Genomic DNA, 21743 nt, shown 5'->3' with positions numbered 1-21743 from the left:
AGTGTGGCCCTAAACCCAAACCATTCATTTGCCCACCTTTTTTCCAAATCGCCAGAACAAAGGAGAATGACTCCTGCACTCTTTGGACATTCACAGGCAATTACGTTACTACTTAGATAAAACTAAGGCTTTCAGAAAATCTGACCAGCTCTTTGTAGCCCATGCTGCAGGATCACAAGGAAAAGCTATCTCAAAACAGCCCATTTCAAAATGGATAGAACATTGCATACGTTTCTGCTACACGCATCATGGGAAACTGGTACCTGCTAACATTAGGTCCCACTCCACCAGGGCTACAGCTACATCAGCAGCCTTTCTCAGGGGGGTGCCAACCAAGGATATTCTCGAAGCTGCAACTTGGTGTTCAGTGCACACCTTCACCAAACACTATCACTTGCCTCTATATTCTAAGACTAGAGCTGGTTTTGCCACTGCAGTTTTGCAGGGCCTACTAGCTTCTTCTAATCCTGTTCAACTCCACCACCCATCCTTAGCTTTGGGATTCAACCCAAGTGTGATGACTGCAGCAGGGTAACATGATGAACATAGTACAGTTTTGTACCTACCATAAATGTAGATGTTCAAGTGTTCACCCTGCTGCAGTCCAGGTTACCCTCCCTCCATCCCCTCTGAACTAACTAGACTCATCTATACCTTTCTATCCTATATAATCTCTGTGGTGTATTTGCTTGTAACTGAAGGTATTGTTTTTTTTATATATATATATTTTTATATAGCAATATGTATTGCCTACCTACTGGGGGCACCTGACATCTGGGGCAAGAAAAACTGAAGAAAATGGCATTGGATGCCTCTTTTATATACCCCTGGCGCACTGACATCAGGGAAGAAGCGACAGCAACTGATGCCGGACCAAGACTTTGGAACTCTGGCCGACTGCGGGACCGCCTGACGGCAGGATAACCCAAGTGTGATGACTGCAGCAGGGTGAACACTCTAACATCTACATTTATGGTAGGTACAAAACTGTACTTTACCATTTGTGTGAAACCTCCAGTAATTGCATGTTCCATCTTGGAAGACCTATAAACATGCTTAGTTGCAGGTCTGGCATTAGATGAAACCGTGCACTCTGCAAAGGGCTTCGTGGTGGATCCAGTCTGTGACCCCCTCTCCCCATCCCCTCATTCTGGCCATCCCCATACACCACCCTCTGTTTTTTTTTTCTTCCTTTCTTTTACTTTATTTTATTTTATTTATTTGTATTTGTTTAATTGGGCAAGTGTGACTGGGTAATATCCATTTTCAGCAGAGGCCATGGGACAAAAGCTCCATTTGCTTACACTGCATTATACTAAGTTCCAGTTAAACACAGAGTCATTACATTTCTGTTTACATTTATACAGAAAAGTACAGTTGTGTACCTACCATAAATGTAGATGTTTGAGTGTATTCACTGTTGCAGTCATTACAATTGGGTTATCCTGCTGGCAGGCTACCCGCAGTCGGCCTGAGTTCCAAAGTCTAGGTCCAGCGTCAGTCGCTGTCGCCTCCTCCCTGACGTCAGAGCGCCAGGGGTATAAAAGATGCAGCCGACGCCATTTTCTTCAGTTTTTCTTGCCCCAGATGTCAGGTGCCCTCAAAATGCAGGCTAAATTATGCCAATAAGCATGCATACACAAAAATCAACTTTTCCTTCATCTACAAGCAAATACACCACATAGGTTGTATAGAATAGAGAAGTTCAGAAGTGCCAGCAAAGGAAAGGGGGATGGTGGGTGGGTAACCTGGACTGCAACAGTGAATACACTCAACATCTACATTTATGGTAGGTACACAACTGAACTATGTTCATCGTGTTTCACTGTTGCAGTCATTACAATTGGGTTGAATCCCAAAGCTAAGGTTTGGAGGCTGGAGCTAAATAGGATTAGGAGAGGCTATGAGGCCCTGCAGAACTGCATTGGCAAAGCCTGCCCTGGATTTAGAGTAGCGAGGTAAGTGATGGTACTTTGTAAAAGTGTGCACTGAACTCCAGGTTGCAGCCTCTAAGATGTCTTTGGTTGGTACTCCTCTGAGGAAGGCTGCTGAAGTGGCTGCTGCTCTGGTTGAATGTGGCCTAATGCCCTTAGGCACTGATTTGCCATGCTGTGAATAGCAGAATCTAATGCATTGGCCTATCCACCTTGAAATAGTCTGCTTTGAGATGGGCTTTCCTTGTGATCCTGCAGCATATGCCATTAGAAGTTGTTCAGTTTTTCTGAAAGCTTTGCTTCTGTCCAAGTAGAAGCGTAGCTGCCTGTGAATGGCCAAAGAATGCAGAAGTCTCTCACCCTTATTCTGTGGGTTTGGCTTAAAGGTAGGCAAATGAATTGTTTGGTTAAGGGCACACTGGACACTACCTTAGGCATAAATGTAGGGTTTGTCCTCAGAGAAACCCTGTCAGGATGGAAAATGATAAAAGGTTCCACAGCCATGAGTGCCTGTAACTCTGAGACTCGTCTAGCAGAGGTTATCGATAGAAGCAGAGCTGTTTTAGAATTTTATATCGGCTGCATAGGCTGGCTCAAACGGAGGCAGTGTGAGTTTTTCCAAGACATAGTTGAGGTCCCATGCAGGTACTGGTGCTCTCCTTGGAGGTATTATGTTTTTGGCCCCTATGAGGTACTGCCTTAGTAATGGATGAAAAAAAATAGGTGGTTCTGTATTGTAATGAGCTGAAATGGCAGAGGCATGAATTTTAATTGATGAAAAGGAAAGGCCTTTATCCAGCATCTCAGTTAAGTATTGCAAAATCTGAGGAATATTTGGAACAATCGTGTCAATACCTTGTGCCTGGTTCCAGGCACAGAATCTCTTCCATTTTTCTGCATAAGATTTTCTGGTGCTAGGCCTCCTGGCCTCCAAAATAACATCCATCACCGCTTTAGAGAAAGGTGTGTCATGAATGATTACATTATTCTCCATGCTGCCAGGTTTAAGGTCCTGAGTTGGCTGTGCAGTATCTGGCTGTTGGATCAATAAGTGAGGAATTTGAAGTAATGTCCAAGCTGGACATTGAGACAAGCTCTTTATGATTGGGTACCAGTGCTGGTGGGGCCAGTCTGGGGCATCAGTATCATTTTTGGCTTCTCTTGTCTGACCTTGAGGAGTACCTTGGGGAGGAAAGGCAGAGGAGGAAAGGCATATACTGTTAAGTTTTTCCAGCTGAAAGATAGAGCATCCACTTTCCATGCTTGCTTGTCATAAGTCCTTGTGCAGAATCTCTGTGTTTGGCAGTTGTGAGGGGAGGCCAATGTCCGGGCATCCCCAGTTTCTTGTTATCATGCTGAAGACTTGTGGATCCGATTTCCACTCGTGGGGACCCATTAGGTTTCTGCTTAGTTCATCTGCCAGAGTATTTATCTTTCCTGGCAGGAATTGTACTTGCAGATGTACTTGGTTAGCCAATGCTGTGTTCCACAACTTCATAGCTAGTCTGCAGAGGGGGTAGGAATATGTGCCTCCCTGCTTGTTTATGTACCACATGACTGTAGTATTCTCCGTCTTTATCAGTAATTGTCCTGGATGAAGTAGATCCTTGAAGGCTGTCAGGGCATTTTGAACTACTAGCATCTCTTTTTGATTGATATGTAGGTGCATTTGACTTGCGGGCCATGTGCCCTGAATAGATCTTCCTGCCATATGGGCCCCCCAGGCATAATCTGATGCATCTGTTAATGTCTGCCTGGCTGTGGGCAAGGTGAATGGCTGTCCCGTGTTGTGGTGACTGGCCTTTGCCCACCATCGAAACTCCTGTTGCAGGCAGGGAATGAGGGTAATTATTGTTTCCAGGCTGTGGCAATGTTGAGTCCAAACACTTTTTAGATACCATTGAAGTTTCCTCATATGCAGTCTTGCATATGGAATTAGCAGAATTCAGGATGCCATGAAGCCCAAAGCCTGCAGAATTTTTCTTGCAGATAACTGGGTCTTTGTTGCCAGCATTTTGAAATAAGTAGTCAGTTGTCTTTGTTTGTCTGGCGTGAGGTAAGCCATCTGGGCAGTTGTATTTAAGCTTGCACCCAGGAATATTATCTCTTGAGAGGGTACGAGTTTTGATTTCTTTTCGTTTACTGTGTACCCTAGACCTGTTAGTAATCATTTTACAAACGCCAGATGCTGTAGTCGAATGTCCTTGTTCTCTGCTTGAATAAGGCAGTCCAAGTAAGGATATATTTGTATTCCTCTTTGTCTGCAGAATGCAATTACTGGTGCCAGGCATTTTGTGAAGACCCTGGGCGCAGTAGATAAGCCAAAGGGCAGTGCAGAGAATTGGTAGTGCATTGAGCCAGCTATAAATTTGAGGTATCTTCTGCATGATTGGGACATGCAGGTATGCCTCTTTTAGGTTTAAAGTCACAAGCTAAGCCTTCTTGCCCAGCATGAGCAGAAGCTGCTACAGAGTTAACATTTTGAATTTTGGAATATCCAGAAATGTGTTTAGGATAGACAGGTCCTGTATTGGTCTCCAGGCTTTGTCCTTTCTGAGCACCAAGAATAGCCTTGAGTAAAATCCTAGTCCCTGCTCTTGCTGTGGCACTTGCTGAATGACCCACATGTCCATGAGGGATGAAGCTTGTTTTTGTGCCTCTGCCCATTGATTGCGTGGCGGGTCTGGCATACCGTTTGGCCTTGGCAGGGTGTGAAAGTGGAACCTGTAGCCTTGTGATACGATATTTAAGACCCATTTGTCCTGGCTGATCGTGTGCCAATTTTGTGAAAAAAGTGCTAATTTTCCCCTCAAAGGAGCTGCCAGAAGATAAGTGCTTGGTGCTGGCAGGGGAAAGTCATTGAGACTGTTTCCTGTATGGCTGTTATTTTTCCTCTCCGCTTTTGGGGGTAGAAGCACCCCATTGTTTAGGCCTGTATGAGCCTTGGGGCTGTGATCTGCCTCTGGGGCATCTCTGCCTGTCTCTTTGGGGCCTGTCTGACACTGGAAAGGACCAATTCTTTGTAGGCCAGTTCCTGCTAAATCTGGGAGGCTGTACCTGTAAGAAATCCTTGACTGTTTGCATAGATTTAGCTTTGTCCTCCATTTTCTTCAACACCTCTTCTGCTTTAACACCAAACAAGGTATCATGCTGTAATGGAGCATCTAATAGTTTTGCTTTAACATGATCGGGCAGATTCTGTTCTTTTAACCAAGCATGCCTCCTAATGACAGAACCCGTAACAGTGGCCCTGCAGGAGGCCTCTAGGGAATCAAAACCACATTGCAAAGTATGCTTTCCCGCTTGTTCAGCTGCATGCAATAAATCCTGCATTTCTTTGTTTTCTGCACATTCTAAATTTGTCAACATTTTCTGTTTAAGCAGTGACATAAGATATTGCTGATATTTAAGCACATGAAACTGACAATTTAAAGCTCTTACAGCCAAGGTAGCAGAAGTATAAATCTTTTCCCCCATCTGTCCAGGGCCCTTGAATCCCTGTCAGAGGGAATAGGGTTTTTTGTAGTGGAAGCCTTGACCCCTTTGGGACCCTGAGAGATAGTTTCTGGGTCAGCAGCAGGGTTTTATAAAGAAATTTGTGAATCAGGAACCCTGTAGTATCTGTCTGGCTTAACAGGAGCTGGCGGTAAAGAGTCAGGAGACAGACCGGACTCTGAAAATTCATCTACAATGTCTAAAACAGGAGGAGTAGCGAGGGGCCTGTGCTGAGTAATAAAAGGAAGTCTCTGAGCCTTTTCTTGGATTCTGAGTAATCATGGCTCTCCCAGTGGAAATGCTCCCTCATAGTATGCAGGGTCTCCCCCAAAGAATAATTTAGGAGGAGAGGCTGAAGGGATAGATTCTTCAGCATCAGAATCCTCATAGGGAGGAAGAGAATATTCCTGTTCAGAAGAGGAATCAGAGGAAATGGAAATCTGATCTGAAGATTCATATTCTATCTCTTGCCTAAGCCTCTTATCAGGAGGGGGATGGGAACCCCTGATCAAAGTAATTAGGTCTTCGGCCATTTTAAGCATCTGTTTTTTAGCCATGGAGGCTTGTCCAGGAGAATGCTGCACTTGTTTCTTTGTCTTTAAAGCTGCTTCAGTCTTTGCTTTTGAAGCTGAAGTTGGTTTCACATATAACTGTGTAGGCCTGAAAACACCCTCAGAAGCCGATGCCTGCTCAGCAGCTCTGGACCAATCTGAGGGAATAGTTTCCAAGTGTCCAATACCTTGAGTTTCCAGAGGCCTAGTCGGCTCCACGTGGGAGTCGGAAGCGGCCTGTGGCTCTGAGGTAGCGGACGTCAGGGGCTGCGAAAGCACCTCACTGAGAACCGGTGACAGGCCTAGCGGAAGCCTCGTCATCGGTTTTGGACCTCTGATGCCTGACCTTTTCTTTTTCTTTGCGCTTTTTATAAACTCCGGTAGTCGGCTGTTCCGATGGCATTATATAATTAAATCTTCTGCCAAAGTAATGAAATGCAAAATCGTACCGATGCTTAATAGTGCGTTGGTTAAATCTAGCACAAAACCGACAACTAGCAACGTCGTGGTCAGGGCCTAGGCAAGGAATACAGTAAGAATGAAAATCCTTATGAGGTATTTGCTTCCCATAAGAAATACAATTATTAACTTTTTCAGACATCGGTCTGGAGCAAGAAAAAAGTTTCCCCAATGGGGTACTTAGCTTTAATGAAGACTTCAGATCTGAAATTCGAATTTGAAAATCTCAGGAGTCGGCCGACCGGCACTTGCGAACTGCTTTTGCTTCAGGCACCGCGCAGCAAGAAAGATGGAAGAAAATGGCGTTGGCTGCATCTTTTATACCCCTTGCGCTCTGACGTCAGGGAGGAGGCGACAGCAACCGAAGCCGGACCTAGACTTTGGAACACAGGCCGACTGCGGGTATCCTGCCAGCAGGGTAACCCAATTGTAATGACTGCAACAGTGAAACACGATGACCATCAGTAGTTACAGTTGTACATACTAAGATTTTACAAAGGTGGAAAATACTAAAGAGAAAGCCCATATGCAACTTAGAGGATTGTACAGGCAACAGTTGTGTATAAAAACTGATCTGATGTTAGTCTTCACTTACAAAAATCTCGAGCTAAGCTTTACCCATAATTCTCCTTGCAGGATTACCTCAGATCTTGTTTGCTGCTTTCAGTGCAGACATATCTTAGGTTCATAGGTTCATACTAGGCTATCTGCCCTAGGGCATTTAAAGCCTAGCCAGAGTGTGTTTGGCTTTCGTCATCCATTTTAAATGAATTTTGCTATGCCCTTTTTCAAGGTTAGTATACTGTGCCTCTGTCTAACAGTGACACAGAAGTGATACCCGGGGTAAACCTACGATCTCCCATCCACTCAAGATTCCTCTTGAAGAGAGTCAATGAGGGACTCTGCCTAACTTGGACTGGGATTTTATTCTAGAGTGAAGGGAGCCTCTGGGTTATGAATCTGTCACTCCAGCATGTCCTATTTATTTCAGTGCTGAGGTTCAAGTCTCTCGAGCGTGTAGCTCAATGGGATTTGGATTTTCTGAGGTGCAGCATGTCCATTAATTCCGGGTTGGACATGGCTTTATACGTCAGGCACAGATTGCCTCTGAGCAGGCAGTATGCCACTGAGTAGAGCTGGAGTTTCTTTAACCGGGCAGCATATGGCATCTGTTTGAGCCCTTTGATCCTCTTGGTGAGGTACTTTTGGGGTCTTTCCAGTTGCTGCAGGTGTCTGGTAAGGTACATCCCAAAAGGGGCATTGTACTCAATTATGGGCCTGATGAGGGATGAGTAAAGAGGCACAATGACCTCCCCTGATCTAGATGTGAATCCCTTCATGATTAGGTGGGCTATATAAAATGTTTTTCTAACCACTTTGGCCACGTGGTTTTCAAATGAGAGATTGTTATCAACTTGGGTCCCCAGGTCCCTAATTACTTCTTCTGTACTTAATGGATTACCACCAAGTTTCTGTTGACAACCAGTGTAAAGGTTAATACATTTAGTAGTTAAAGTATACTTTTCTAAGTTTCTATTTTTACACATTTCTTTGATTTTTTTTAACCAATAGCCATATCAGTCAACGAACTTTCTTATTGTAGTGTTCTTGTACAGTTGATCAGTATGTATAAAAAATCCATCAATATGTATAGAAAAATATGGTTGTCACAGAAACTTGGTTTTATATACCTGGAAACCAATAAGTCTTGTTGGTGAAAAGTGGTTCACTACTTCTTCCTGATTGGACAGGAATGAAGAGGGGACTATTTAAGGGTAACAGTAACATGAGTAATATGTCTGAAGAAGTTCGGGTATTACCCGAACGAAAAGCGCTTAACACTACGTGGATTTGTCTTTGGAACTTTATTAAAAAAGTCATTGTGCATTTAAACTGTTTTGGATTCCAGTATCATTTTATTTTTCAACTTGTTTGGCTAAAGGTGGCTAAAGGTGCACTTGCTCAAGGTACTGGTGCACTCGTTATCGCTGAACAGCATAACTAAACAACATTTAAACGTGGCGTTCCAGTCCTACTCCGAAGCTGAGGTTGTTTTTTTAATCCCAAACAATAAGCCTTGAAACAATCTTTGGAGATGTAAATACAGATTGGCAAACCATAGCTTCCAATTCCCCCACAACTATTATAAATCTGTATAATTCTGAGCTTATCAATACTCCAACAAGATACAGCAAAGATCTTACCTGCCATTCTACTCTAGACTGGATCCTAGTATCCCACCCTGCCAATTACCCCTCTTCTGGTACACTGTCTAGCTCCCTGAGCAATTATCTGGCAGCTTATTCCACTCCCAACAACTAAGATTACACACTGTAAAATCGGTTAGGAACTCAACTAAATTTTGTCACCATAATTTCAACAATCTCCTACATGAAATGGACTTGACACCCCTTAAATGGCTGTCTATTAATGATACAGTACTGTACTTTAGTAACGCCTTCCTTCACATACATAATACCCTAGCTCCCATTTGTTTGAAAAGATTCAAAAAGAACTCTGCACCATGGCTGTCTAAGGAATGTAAACACGTGATGAAGCAAAGGGACCTAGCCTGGATGACCTGGAAACTAAACAAAAATGAAGAAAATCATGTAAATTTCAAAATGCTAAGTAACAAAGTAACAAAACTAATCAACAGAGATAAGAAGTCATATTATTCCCAGCTTCAACTCCAGCATGAAATCAACCCCAATAAATTTTGACACTCCATATCTTCTCTACTTAACCCTGGAACAAGCAGAGAGCACGTCCTATCGCCTAATACCCGTCCCTCACAAATGTCCAAAAACTTTAACAAGCACTTCATAAAATTAATATCAGACCTAATAACTAACCCCCCACCCTTCAACCTATTCAGACACCAACCCTTGACCATCAACTATTTCTAACCCTGTCATTAATAACCCCCCCACTCAACAAAATGTCATATGAACCCCATTCTCATTTCAGGCCATACCCACTGACACAATTAAGAAACTGTTACAAAAACTAAAACCCTGCTCCGCCTAAGCTGATAATCTTCCACCACACTACCTCAAACTGGCTGCCAACTCATTTGCCTACCCAATCAGTATCCTTTTAAAAGAGGTCATTATCCAAATCAGAAGTAGCTATCTTATGGAAACCATCTCACATCACACCCATCCATAAAGGAGGCAACTCTTCTGAACCATCCAATTTCCATCCCATATCCATTTAGTCACCTATATCCAAAATTCTCAAGAGAAGTATCCATCAGCAGATAATGCAATACCTATTGCAAAACAATCTTTTAACCAAACCCAGCATGGCTTCCGACCCAGCCACAGCACAGCTACAGCTCTTTTATCCTTTACAGACACCATGGACAAGGCCAGAGATGCAGCATGCTATACAGCCTCCGTTTTTGTTGATCTCCCAAAGGCCTTTGACATAGTGTCTCACCCCTTACTATTGAACACACTGTCTAACTTAGGCTTCTCAAATAATACAGTAAAATGGTTTCAGAGCTACCTCAAGGATCAAAAACAAGCAGTGAAAAACGGTCCAATGAACTCTCATACTGTCTGCATAACCCTACTGGAGTCGCTCAAGGCTCCATACTTGGACCCCTGCTCTTCAACATTTTCACAAACAACCTTCACACTGCCTCTCACCCTGGAACACTCATTCAGTACGCTGATGATTCCACCATAATCTGTACTGCTCAATCACTACAACTACTTTCAAAAACTCAACAGTCCTTGACTGCTGTTGAATCCTGGCTAAGAAAGGCCCAACTCTTTCTTAAGCCAAAGAAGACTAAACTAGTACTCTTTCACCCCAAAAACACCTTCCCTCTCACTGATTATTTCGAAATCCTTGCATCAGACAACACTTACAGAAATAGTGCAGGAAACCAAACTTCTAGAAGTTATCGTTCACAGTAAATTTTCATTTGACCCCCATATACAGCAAAATGTAAAGAAAACTTGTCAAAAACTGGCACTCGTATACAGAAACATTTCTTTATTGCAGCAACTATAACTACCCTTGCAAAAACATTTTTACTTCCCTCCCTTTACGGTGTTCCTATCCTAACTAACTTACAAACTTCTACCCTAAGCACGATGGAACAGTGCTACAACAAAGTTGCCAAGTTTGCCACAAACTCTAAATATCACACACACACCACGGTAAACCCCTGCTAGAACTAAACTGTCTTGAACTCCACAACCAACTTGCCTTTATTCAGCTATCCACCTTGTCTATTTTCAAGCCTACTGCCTGCCCTGCACTAGCCAATCTAGTCGCACCTTACACACCAAATCGATCCCTACGATCAGAAGACAAAAATCTATTGGCTATCTCAAAACCTACAAGAACACCAGGTCACACTCTGTATATACATATACACACATATATATGTACTAGTTGGGAGCTGAAGGACACAAGGTATTATTGTTTTTTTAAGTATTTGTCTGAAAGATGGGCACTTAAGTAAAAGGAGAAGCTGCAGCAGTAAGATTTAAGTGGTGAGAGGGAGAAAAGGGTCTAAGAAATCCTGAGACTGAGGTGCATATGGTATGCAAAATTTATTTGTCAGTAACATACTATGAAAAAAGTGAAAAAGAGGGGGAGGTTTTAGAAGTAGGGCGAGAGGTGTATGACTAAGGGAGGAGCTAAATAATTGATATGAGTGATGAGAATGGAAACAACTATGAGTGCAGGATGTCTGAGATGTGGTAATTGAAGAGATGTTCTTCATGTGCACAGCTGTTTGGAAGTATTGTAGGCTGCATTCAGTGAGATGAGGTGGTGAGTGAGGCTTAGAGCTCCACTTAGTGTAATCAGAGTGATCACTAAAGTCATCTTAACATCATGTAACCTGGCTGTTCAAAACATGTTTGATAGTATTGGATAGGGGGTTCAAAAACTGAAATCAGAGCAAGGCACTGGTCCATAAGCAGTTAACTGAACTAACTGCACAAAATATTCATCACCACTGACAGTTTGAGGTCTCATACTTGTAGGCCCATTGCTGTGTAAAATAAGGAAGTGTTACTCTTTTTGGCCCAGTGTTGTGATTTTTGAACCATCACTGTTTATTGCTCATAAGTCTAAATATTTGTGAACAGGTGTGGAACTGACCTCTGCTGCCTTCTTTGAGGACATGACTAAAACATCCTGGTTAGTACAAGAGTGCACAGGAATCTTGAATAGGACTGTGTTACACTGCCTGCACTGAACCTCTTCATTTCTACTGATTTTATACAAGCTCCTTTAACAGATATGCATGTACACAAATGTTCCTTTAGCTTCTGTATGTATAATTTGGTGTTTACAGGAATATATTTCTTGTATTTTTGTAACTAGAGCTTTCCTCAAGTCTCCTCTGAAAAGGGGTTTCTATCCAGTCAGACTAACCCGGTCACAAATGTTAAATAAATATGTATGGTATATGATGCATATACAACAGAAAAATATTATCAGAGGGCAGGCCATTACCAGCTGCTAACTGCTTCCCCTTACAAAAATGTTCTTACCTTTTTATTGCATCTTCATTTGATGATCATCCTCTGTTCAAAAGCTTTTTTGAAATGCTCTTGTAGCAAGTGGTGCTACTTGGTTCATTAAGTTCTTGTTTATTCCTTGCTGAAAAAAAGATTAATAAAGAAAATGAGCATTTGAACTTTTAATGAAAAACAAGGACGAAATTACATTTCTACTATCTCCCTATTTTATGGATAAGTTGCTGATATTGCTTAACCAACATATATTTCTTATTTTTCCCACTGTTGATAATGATCATATGTATTCCTCATGCATTTCTGAATTTTATTGCTGCTTTTGAGGCCATCACCTCTCGAGGAAGGTGATCTAGTCACCTTTTGTACATAATAAATGCATCTTATGCCGTGCATCTCCCATTACTTCCTCTCATTTCCATTTAGCATTCTTTTCTCAGAAGACTATTCTGAATTCGACTTTGGACTCTGAGATAAATACATCACATCTCCCTTCTGCCCTTTTCTTGAAGACTGTACATGCTAATGACTTTTGGTGTTTCATTATTTGATTTCTCCTGAGAGTTATCAGTAGTTGAGTGGGTGCCTGTTAAAATTCTGAGGATTGTGATTATGATACTCAGAATTGTGGAACTGCAAGAGGGAAACTGAGGAAATTTGTAACGAGTCCAAAATTGTTATGTATTACATGGAGTGCCGTGATTACACTTCAGAATGAAGAAAAATACAAAATACTTAAGCACTTCCATAGTGCTTGACTAGATCTTAACAACTGTTAAATACCCCCTAATTGTGATTGTTGAGATCGGGTCTTCAGCTTGGCTCTAAGACCTGACAGTGCTGGCCAGCAAATGACCATGGCAGAGTTTAAACAGCTTTGTTTCTTTGTGCTATCTCTGTAATCTGTCCCTGATGCAGAAACATAGCTGTTTAAATCTCAAAGTATGTACATCGACACATAAAGGTCGATATACATACAAAGCAAAACACGTAAACGGTGAAAATCAAAACGCCGAACGTGTTTTTTAGCCAGAAGTGTGATGGTGGGGATAAGGAAATATATCCTTATCCCCACTGTAGTGCAGTCTTGGAGTTGGTATATTTAAGTAGGGTGTGGGGGCGAAGCAAAATTGTATTAAATTAATGGGGTTTTTTTGCTGGCCTATGTGGCGCATTTTGATTACGAAACACGTTCGGTGTTTTCATTTTCACCGTTTGCGTGTTTCGCTTTGTATGTACATTGACCTTTATGTGTTGTACATACATTCGAGATTTAGCCTTTTCGGGCTTGTAATAATTGTTTAATCTCTGTCACTAATCTGTCCCTGGTGTAAGGTGTGCAGTTGTGTTGCTGTCCATTTAACAGTATTTGCTTTTATTTTTGTCTGTAGCAAGTATGCATGACAAAGAATTATGACAGAGTCTGTGATCTTTAACCCTTTATTATGTGTTCTTGACATGGATGCGAAGATTCACCTCTCAGTCTCGAGGTGAATTTCTTATCCATGTCTCACACCTATAATAAACAGGTTACAACTGGCGACCTGATCACAATCCTCTGCATCTCCCTCCTTTGCCAAGGAACATCATTCTTTGATTTTCTTAGCAGAGGTGTGAGTGGAGGGTTAAGACCCACTGCAAAATTTTACTTTAAAGGTATAACAGCAAGTTTCAGTACACCCCTTTTTAATTGCATTTTAATGTTTTGGGATACACAGTATTACTTAGAGATCCCAGTTTTGTTGCTCTCCTCTCTACTGCCACAGTTCAGTCTATGACCTTTCCTAAATAAAGTCTCCAAAACTAAACCATTACTCCACCTGGGGACTATTCAGCTGTCTGTTAAAATAATGTAATTACTTACTTCTAGTATTGCCAGTTCGTACATGTATGCCAGTACTCTGCTCATCTTTTCCCCACTTTACCACAGCTTGCTCATTTTCAGAATGCTGATTTTTAGCATCCGCAACATTTTTTTTTAGTTGCTGTTAGCATTTCCTATGAGCTTGTTTACTTTTTTTGTAGCCATTTTCTTCCCAGACAAACTGTTTCTTGTTTTTCTATGAATTAAAGCTACACTGTTTTACACAAAGCCTTAATTTGCCAGGCTGCTATCCACCATTTCTGCACTTTATTGCATAACTTTTTTTATATGTTCTTAAAATCAAAAATGCATGCTTTTTTCTTCCAGATTTTCTGTGTTACTTGTAAAGACAATGAAAATGACTGACCCAGTGCTGACCCCTGAGATACCCTACAGAGTGCACTTAATTTAGTATGGCTCAGGCTCACTTCATTGCCTTTCAACTTGATTAATAATCCCAGGATTCAGCAACCAGCTGTGCAGGAATAAGTTATTCCTGCATAGCAGGGAACATTCCTGTTCAGCACAGCAGTGTGCCATGCTCTAAAACGGACACGGTTCCTTGTTCAAGCGCAGGGGGTGTGTCTGAGAGCAGAGCTGTCACAATACACACGCCCCCTGCACTCCAGGATTGCATTTCGACAATTAAAAATGAGCGAGAATGCTCGTAACACCCCCAACCCGTAAGGAAAACAAATCTGTGGTTAAAGGCATAAGGGACAATCTTCCCTAGCAAATCATACCTCTCAACTGTGCAGATTTTCGCAGAATGTCCAGATTTTTGCCTCATATTTTTGGTGTGTTCCCCCTAAAATCTGTACCTTTCTGTCAAATAGCTGAGGATTGAAGTAATTAAATAATGACAAAGACAAAACATTTGAGTTTACGATTCCACACATCCTTCACAAAATTCATGCTAATGTAAAACCTATTATTAAACTTTTTAAGTTTGTAAGAGCAATATTTAAAATCTGTCCCTATTTGTCCCCATCATTTTAGGCTTTGTCCAGATATAAGAGGTTGAGAGGTATGCTACCAAGCCAAAAGTTATTAGGATAACACCGGTAGCATAAGCATATAGCGCACACCTCCCAACCCGTCAGAGTAAGGAATGTGGACAAAGCCAAATGGAACAGTTGTCCCACAAAGCAGAAAGTTGATAAAATAACAGCTTCAGCATTAGCAGGGATATTCTGAGGGGTATAGATAAAATAACACAACAAAACTTTTTTTTTTTTATAAATGCGATAAAGTTTGTGTAGCTGCGCGGATATTCCCGTTGCTTAGCTACGCTTAGTCCAGCTTAAACAGCACAAGAAGTTAAATAGCAAGAGACATCAAACTTTGGCAATATTGCAATAGTGTAGTGGTTAGAGTGCATGCTTTGCAAGCAACCATTCCTGGTTCGATCCCCACTATAACCAATTAGCATTTTACATGTGAAAGCAGTACATAAACATTTTTTTTAGTATTACCTACTAAGTAACATATATTTGTTAACCGGAGTACTGCATTAGGTCCAGATGTGAGGTGTCAGTTTAATAAACTTGTGAAATCCCCATATAAACACAAGTGCCCCATACAGTATAGTCACGCACCTTTGGGGATGTCAGGGACAGTAAACAAATTTATAATATGTAGTGAATGATGAATCAATGCCATACAGCAGATAGTCTATAAAATGAAAAATAAGCAATGCTGAGCATTGCACAGCTCTGCTTACCAGGTGTACGCATTGTGTAAATATGACTGCTAAGCAATGGGTAGCCCAGCTAAGTGGATTTGCCCATCGGTAAGCAGTGCTGAACCTGTCCCTGTAAGGAATGCCAACCTTAGCTAAGCAGGTTTGCCCATAGCTTAGCTTAGCTCAGCATATTCAAAACCATCCAATCATGGCAAGGGGCGGGAAATCGGCCGTATTTAACACCCACAGGCGGGAATACAGCTCATAACTGGTTGCAGCTTCAAACTGTAGGTAGGATGGCAGGAGTTGGAGACGGAGTGCGCTTCCGGGTGCAGTGCTGGGGCATACAGGAGTCCAAGGTCATGGTAGGACTCCTGGTAAAATTCCATGATGAGAAAATTCCATGATGAGAGACTGCTGCAGGACCAGTACCAGGGCTCCCAAGTATAAAGCGGAAGCCTGGAACTGTCACGCCTGTGATCTCACCAGTGCCACTGGTATCCCTCAGACTGTGAGCAGGTCAGGCACCACTATGCCGACTTGAAGCAGAGAAAGAGGGAGCTCTTGGACGAGTGGGTCCAAGAAGCAAGGCAGAGGGGTGACGTCCCAGCTGTGTGTAAGTAGTCGTACCATTACTGTTTACTGAAGTCCAGTGTGTGTATGTGATGAATAGATATGCCTAAATATGTTTCTATTTCCTTTACAGCTGCAGCTTAGTGGGCTGTGAATCAGGAAGCCCATGTGAGTAAGCTGCAAAGACTGCATCGCAAGGCTGATGAGTAACAATCCTATTTGCAGTAGTCATACCAAATAAATATAAAGTAGTAGAAAGTCACCTGGCAATATAAAAACTGTTGTATGGGTTGTACTGAATAAACAATATGACAGTAATAGTCTCATATAGATCATATTTAAATAAAACTGTAACTGCCTGGCAATAAAGCTCTAAATCTTGGACTGGTTGTTTTTACTCTGGTGGTACAGGGCATTTATTGCTGCATTCTGTGAATAGTAATGTGTTAACCACTGTTACCCACACTGTGCTACATAAAAAGAATGTCTAGTAATGTGTGTATAAGACTGTTGTAAGTACAAGATCAGATTGTACAACCAAGAGAGACTTAGACAGAAAACAGCAATATCAAAGTAGCACACACTCTACTGTGACTTAAATTGCTGTATTTTTAGCAGCCACAGCCATGGTTCAAATCCTGGGAGCGGTAGTAAACTGTATGCATAATCATACCTTTCATCTGTACAGATTTTTCAGAATGTCCAGAAAATTGGCCCATATTTTCTGCCTGTTCTGTCCCCCTGGCAAATCAGTGGGATGATCTCAGAATTGTAGTCACAAAATAATGACATACATTTGATTTTCAGACCTCAAAACCTTCAGAAAATGTATATTAAAACAGATCCTGTCATTCCAGCAACTCTCCAAGTTTATGACTACAATATTCAAAACATGTCCCTATTTGTACCCCCATGTTGTCAAGCTTTGTCCGGAGTGTGTGCATTAAGCTATTGAGAGGTATGTGCATGATATTAACTGGAATCTGGGAATATGTGTAGAAACAGTCCGGTAGTGTTAACAAACATTCCCTCCACAGGTCTGTTAGATAAGAAAACCTTGCCTGCCAATAAAGATTTAAATCCTGGACTAGTAGTGTTTACTCTGGTATAGTATGGCCTGACATGTAACATTCAGTAACATCTGATATCAGAATAGTACTGTTGTGTCAACCACTGTTTCTCACACTGTGCTTCATAAAAATATGTGTAGGAATGTCTGTGTAAGACCATTGTAATTACAAGGTCAGATTGTACAACCAAGAGAGGCTTAAACAGAAAACACTGAAGAGATAGCAGCAATATCAAACTAGCACACTCCACTGTGACTTAAATTGTTGTATTTTTAGCAGACACAGCCATGATTCGAATCCTGGGAGTGGTAGTAAGCTGTGTGCATAATCATACCTCACAATTGTACAGATTTTTCAGAATGTCCAGATAATTGGCTCATATTTTCTGCCTGTTCCTTTGTCCCCCTGGCAAATCAGTGGGATGATCTCAGAATTGTAGTCATAAAATAATGACATACATTTGATTCAGACCTCAAAACCTTCAGAAAATGTATATTAAAACAACTCTGGTCACTCATGCAACTCTCCAAGTTTATGACAGCACTATTCAAAACATGTCCCTATTTGTACCCCATGTTGTCAAGCTTTGTCCAGAGTGTGTGCATTAAGAGATTGAGAGGCATGTGCATAATATTAACTGTGAATCTGGGAATATGTGTAGAAAGAGTCAGGTAGTGTTAACAAACATTCCCTCCACAGGTCTACCAGGTAAGAGATGTAAGAATTTAGTTATAAGACAGTTGAAATATACACTGTGTACAAACATACCACTGCCCAAACCAAGGCCATAGGGTATTGTAATAATACCTGTACCTTTAGAGCAATGATCATTAAAGTTGAGTACTGCAAGGATAAATAAGTTGTTAATTGACATCTCTCTCTCTCTCTCTCTCTCTCTCCCCACCATATGTGCAACAATAATCTAAATACACAAATCAATGGGTATGTTTACACCAAGCCTACTGTTGGGACATATGTCCCATTGTTCAATAAGTATTAAAATGTGTTTCTATTAATGTTCCATGTTGGAATACTATCATTGGTGGCCTGTTGCTATCAACGTAGCCTGCATGCTATTGTAATGGCCACTGTGGTTCCATATATGCATGTGTTCTGTTTGCTATACAACTGTTCCAAATCTGGTGTTTTGGGTTAATGGGAATATCTATGCATGCTGTTATAACTAATCCTGGATTGTATTGACTATTACTAACCCACATATGTTTTAAAACTGCAACACCATAGCACGTATGGGAAGGCCGGCACCGGCATACCCATCTCTACCACCTCATCTGACCTTGGCACCGGGCCCCAGCATGTCTGGGACCCATCCCGGGACCTTCTCGTCTGCTGGTCTTGCACCACCTTCGGGTGGAAATGCCTCACGGGATGGGTCTCACCCCCCCCCCCCCGGGAGTGGACACGGACAGGATCCTGTCATCTGAAATTAGATCCGGGGATTGGTGTGTAGCAAGCTCCGAAGGGAGTTTGGAGATCTGCTATGCCAGCTTGAGGGCTAAGTGGCACATTTAGAGGGTCAGCCTGCCCCTCCTGCTCAGCCCCCAGCACAGCCACCTTCGGGGCCTTGAAGCAAGTACTGCCTGTAAAGTATCTGTGTCGACAATCACTTGGACTTCTGCATAAGTGTGGCCTATGGGTTAGGGTAATCAGATGGAAGAGTTGTTCCACAGGAAACCTCATCCATGGCTCTCTACAGGTAGCATATGCATAACATCAAGTCGCCCAAAGGCATGTGTTGCAATGTGTAATGGTGTACTGAGACCAAGGCTGAAACCTACAGACAGTATTTAATAAAAATACATGTGGTGCACAAGCAATACCTCAGGCCCACCATCGCCATCTGTACCTTGCTGGTGCCAGTGTACACCTTTAGGTTTTCTGTTCAGTAGCAGGAACTAGGCCGGTAGACGTGGTGTTCTGAATTTGGAACACTGCAAAATGACACTCGTGTGGCCCATAGTTGTCAAGCATCTGCAATAAGGCTGAGGATGGGGAGGGGTGTCCTGAAACACAGCAGTGAACTGAAGCATACATCCAAAGCTCGCTAAAAATGCCTGTATCTGAACACAGTCAAGGTCATGAATTGGGTCAGGCATAACCCTGACTCTCCACAGCAATAGTGAAGGCACTGTGTGACCTCCAAGGGCTGTGCACATGAGCTGACCTTGCAATCCGGCAGAGTTAGAGGATATTTGTACAGCGGAGTGGCTAAATAATGGCAAGTAAAGATGGGCCATGCTAGTATACCCACTCCAGGAATAGTGACTGCTGTAGTTCACTTAACAGGTGCTGCAACAAACCATCGTGTTAAGGGTGTGCACACTTATGCAACCCATACATTGTATGCATCTCAATCAGCATCTGCCCAGCTAACACATTTGTTTGATATTGCATTTGATTGCACAGGTCATATGTCACACATTTAACATCTGCAGTATTGTGGCCCCATTACATGTCAGGGAAGAGGCTAGCATGTCAATAAGGGTGTGTACACTCCTCATAGCCACACATAAGCTTTGAAAGTTGTCAGTGTAATTGGATTTTATTGCTCATACATGCACTGCTGATGATGAGATAGTACAGTTGTGTACACTTACCATAAATGTAGATGTTCGAGTGTATTCACTGTTGCAGTCATTACATTTGGGTAATCCTGCTGGCAGGTTGCCCTCATTCAGCCTGAATTCCAAATTCTCGGGTCCTGTGTCGGTTGCCATCGCCCCCTTCCCTGACGTCAAGGGTATAAAAGATGCAGCTGATGCCATTTTCTTCAGTTTTTCGTGCCCCTAAAAGGGTAGGATATATATATATATATATATATATATATATATATATATATATATATATATATATATAAAAATAAACTTTACCTTCATCTACAAGCAAATACACCACATAGGTTGTATAGATCAGAGAAGTAACGATAAGTTCCAGCAGAAATAAGGGGGATGGCGGGTGGGTAACCTGGACTGCAACAGTGAATACACTCGAACATCTACATTTATGGTAAGTGTACACAACTGTACTATGTTCTTCGTGTTTCACAGTTGCAGTCATTACATTTGGGTAGAGTCCCAAAGCTATGGTTGGGGGGCTGGAGCTAAACAACATTAGGAGCGGCTATGAGGCCCTGCAGAACTGCAATGGCAAAGCCTGCTCTGGATTTAGAGTAAAGTGGCAGATTGTAATGCTTTGTAAAGGTGTGCACTGAGCTCCAAGTAGCAGCCTCCAAAATGTCTTTGGTTGGTACTCCCCTGAGAATGGCTGCAGAAGTGGCTGCAGCTCTGGTTGAATGTGGCCTAATGCCCTTAAGCACTGGCTCGCCATGCTAAGAGTAGCAGAAACTAATGCAGTGACCTGTCCACTTTGAAATAGTCTGCTTGGAGATAGCCTTTCCTTGTGATCCTGCAGCATATACCACTAGTAATTGTTCTGTCTTTCTGAAAAGTTTAGTTTTGTCCAAATAGAATCTAAGTTGTCTGTGTACGTCCAACAAATGCAGGATTTTCTCCCCCTTGTTCTGCGGATTTGGATAAATGGTTGGCAAATGAATAGTTTGGTTAAGGGCTACACTGGACACCACCTTAGGCATAAATGTAGGGTTTGTCCTCAGAGAGACCCTGCCTGGATAAAAAATGATAAAAGGTTCCACAGCCATGAGAGCCTGTAGCTCTGACACTCGTCTTGCAGAAGTTATTGCTAGGAGCAGAGCTGTTTTCCAAGATAAATACTTCGTATCCGCAGTAGCAGCTGGCTCAGAAGGAGGTAGGGTGAGTTTTTCCAAGACATAATTGAGGTCCCATGCAGGCATTGGCGATCTCCTTGGAGGCCTTACATTTTTGGCTCCTCTGAGGTACTGCCTTAATAAAGGATGAGAAAAGAGTGGTGGCTCTGTATTGTAATGAGCCGAAATGGCAGAAGCATGAATTTTAATTGATGAAAAAGATAGACCTTTGTCCAGCATCTCAGTTAAGTATTTCAAAATCTGAGGAATATTTGGTACAGCTGTGTCAGTTTCTTGAGCTTGGTTCCAAGCACAAAATCTCTTCCATTTTCCAGCATAGGATTTTCTACTACTAGGCCTTCTGGCTTCCAAAATGACATCCATCACAGCTTTACTGAGAGGTGTGCTTTGTATGGCTACATTATCTGCCATGCTGCCAGGTTTAGAGTCCTGAGTTGGCTGTGCAGAAACTGATTGTTTTGTTGGGACAGTAGATGAGGTATTTGAGGTAAGGTCTAGGCTGGGCATTGAGAAAAATTCCTTGATCGGATACCTGTACTGGTGGGGCCAGTCTGGGGAATCAGAATCATTTTTGGTTTCTCCTGTCCCACCTTTAGGAGTACCTTGGGGAGGAGAGGCAGTGGAGGAAAGGCATATACTGATAGGTTTTTCCAGTTGAAAGATAAAGCGTCCACTTTCTGCACTAGGACAGACAAGCATGGAATCTTTTTAGTTGATAGTTGTGAGGGGAGGCAAATAGATTTATGTCCGGGCGTCCCCATTTCTTTATCATGCTGAAGACTTGTGGATCCAGGTGCCACTCGTGGGGATCCATGAGGTTTCTGCTTAGTTCATCTGCCA

At 42.2% G+C, this 21743-nt stretch overlaps 1 protein-coding gene across 1 annotated transcript in view; it reads right to left on the bottom strand.

The window, feature by feature from the left end:
- PKP1 (plakophilin 1) overlaps window positions 1-21743 on the bottom strand; it is an 833005-nt gene that overhangs the window by 12564 nt on the left and 798698 nt on the right. The window contains exon 13 of the mRNA XM_044076546.1: window positions 11965-12073. Coding sequence (XP_043932481.1) covers window positions 12002-12073 — 72 coding nt within the window. The 3' untranslated portion in view covers window positions 11965-12001. The remainder of the gene's footprint in view (window positions 1-11964; window positions 12074-21743) is intronic.

The sequence above is a fragment of the Protopterus annectens genome, chromosome 7.part0, assembly GCF_019279795.1.
Source record: "Protopterus annectens isolate FY-2018-M chromosome 7.part0, PAN1.0, whole genome shotgun sequence".
Lineage (NCBI taxonomy): Eukaryota > Metazoa > Chordata > Ceratodontiformes > Protopteridae > Protopterus > Protopterus annectens.
Note: the sequence above shows the minus strand (reverse complement) of the source record. Positions and strands in the feature narration are given on the sequence as shown.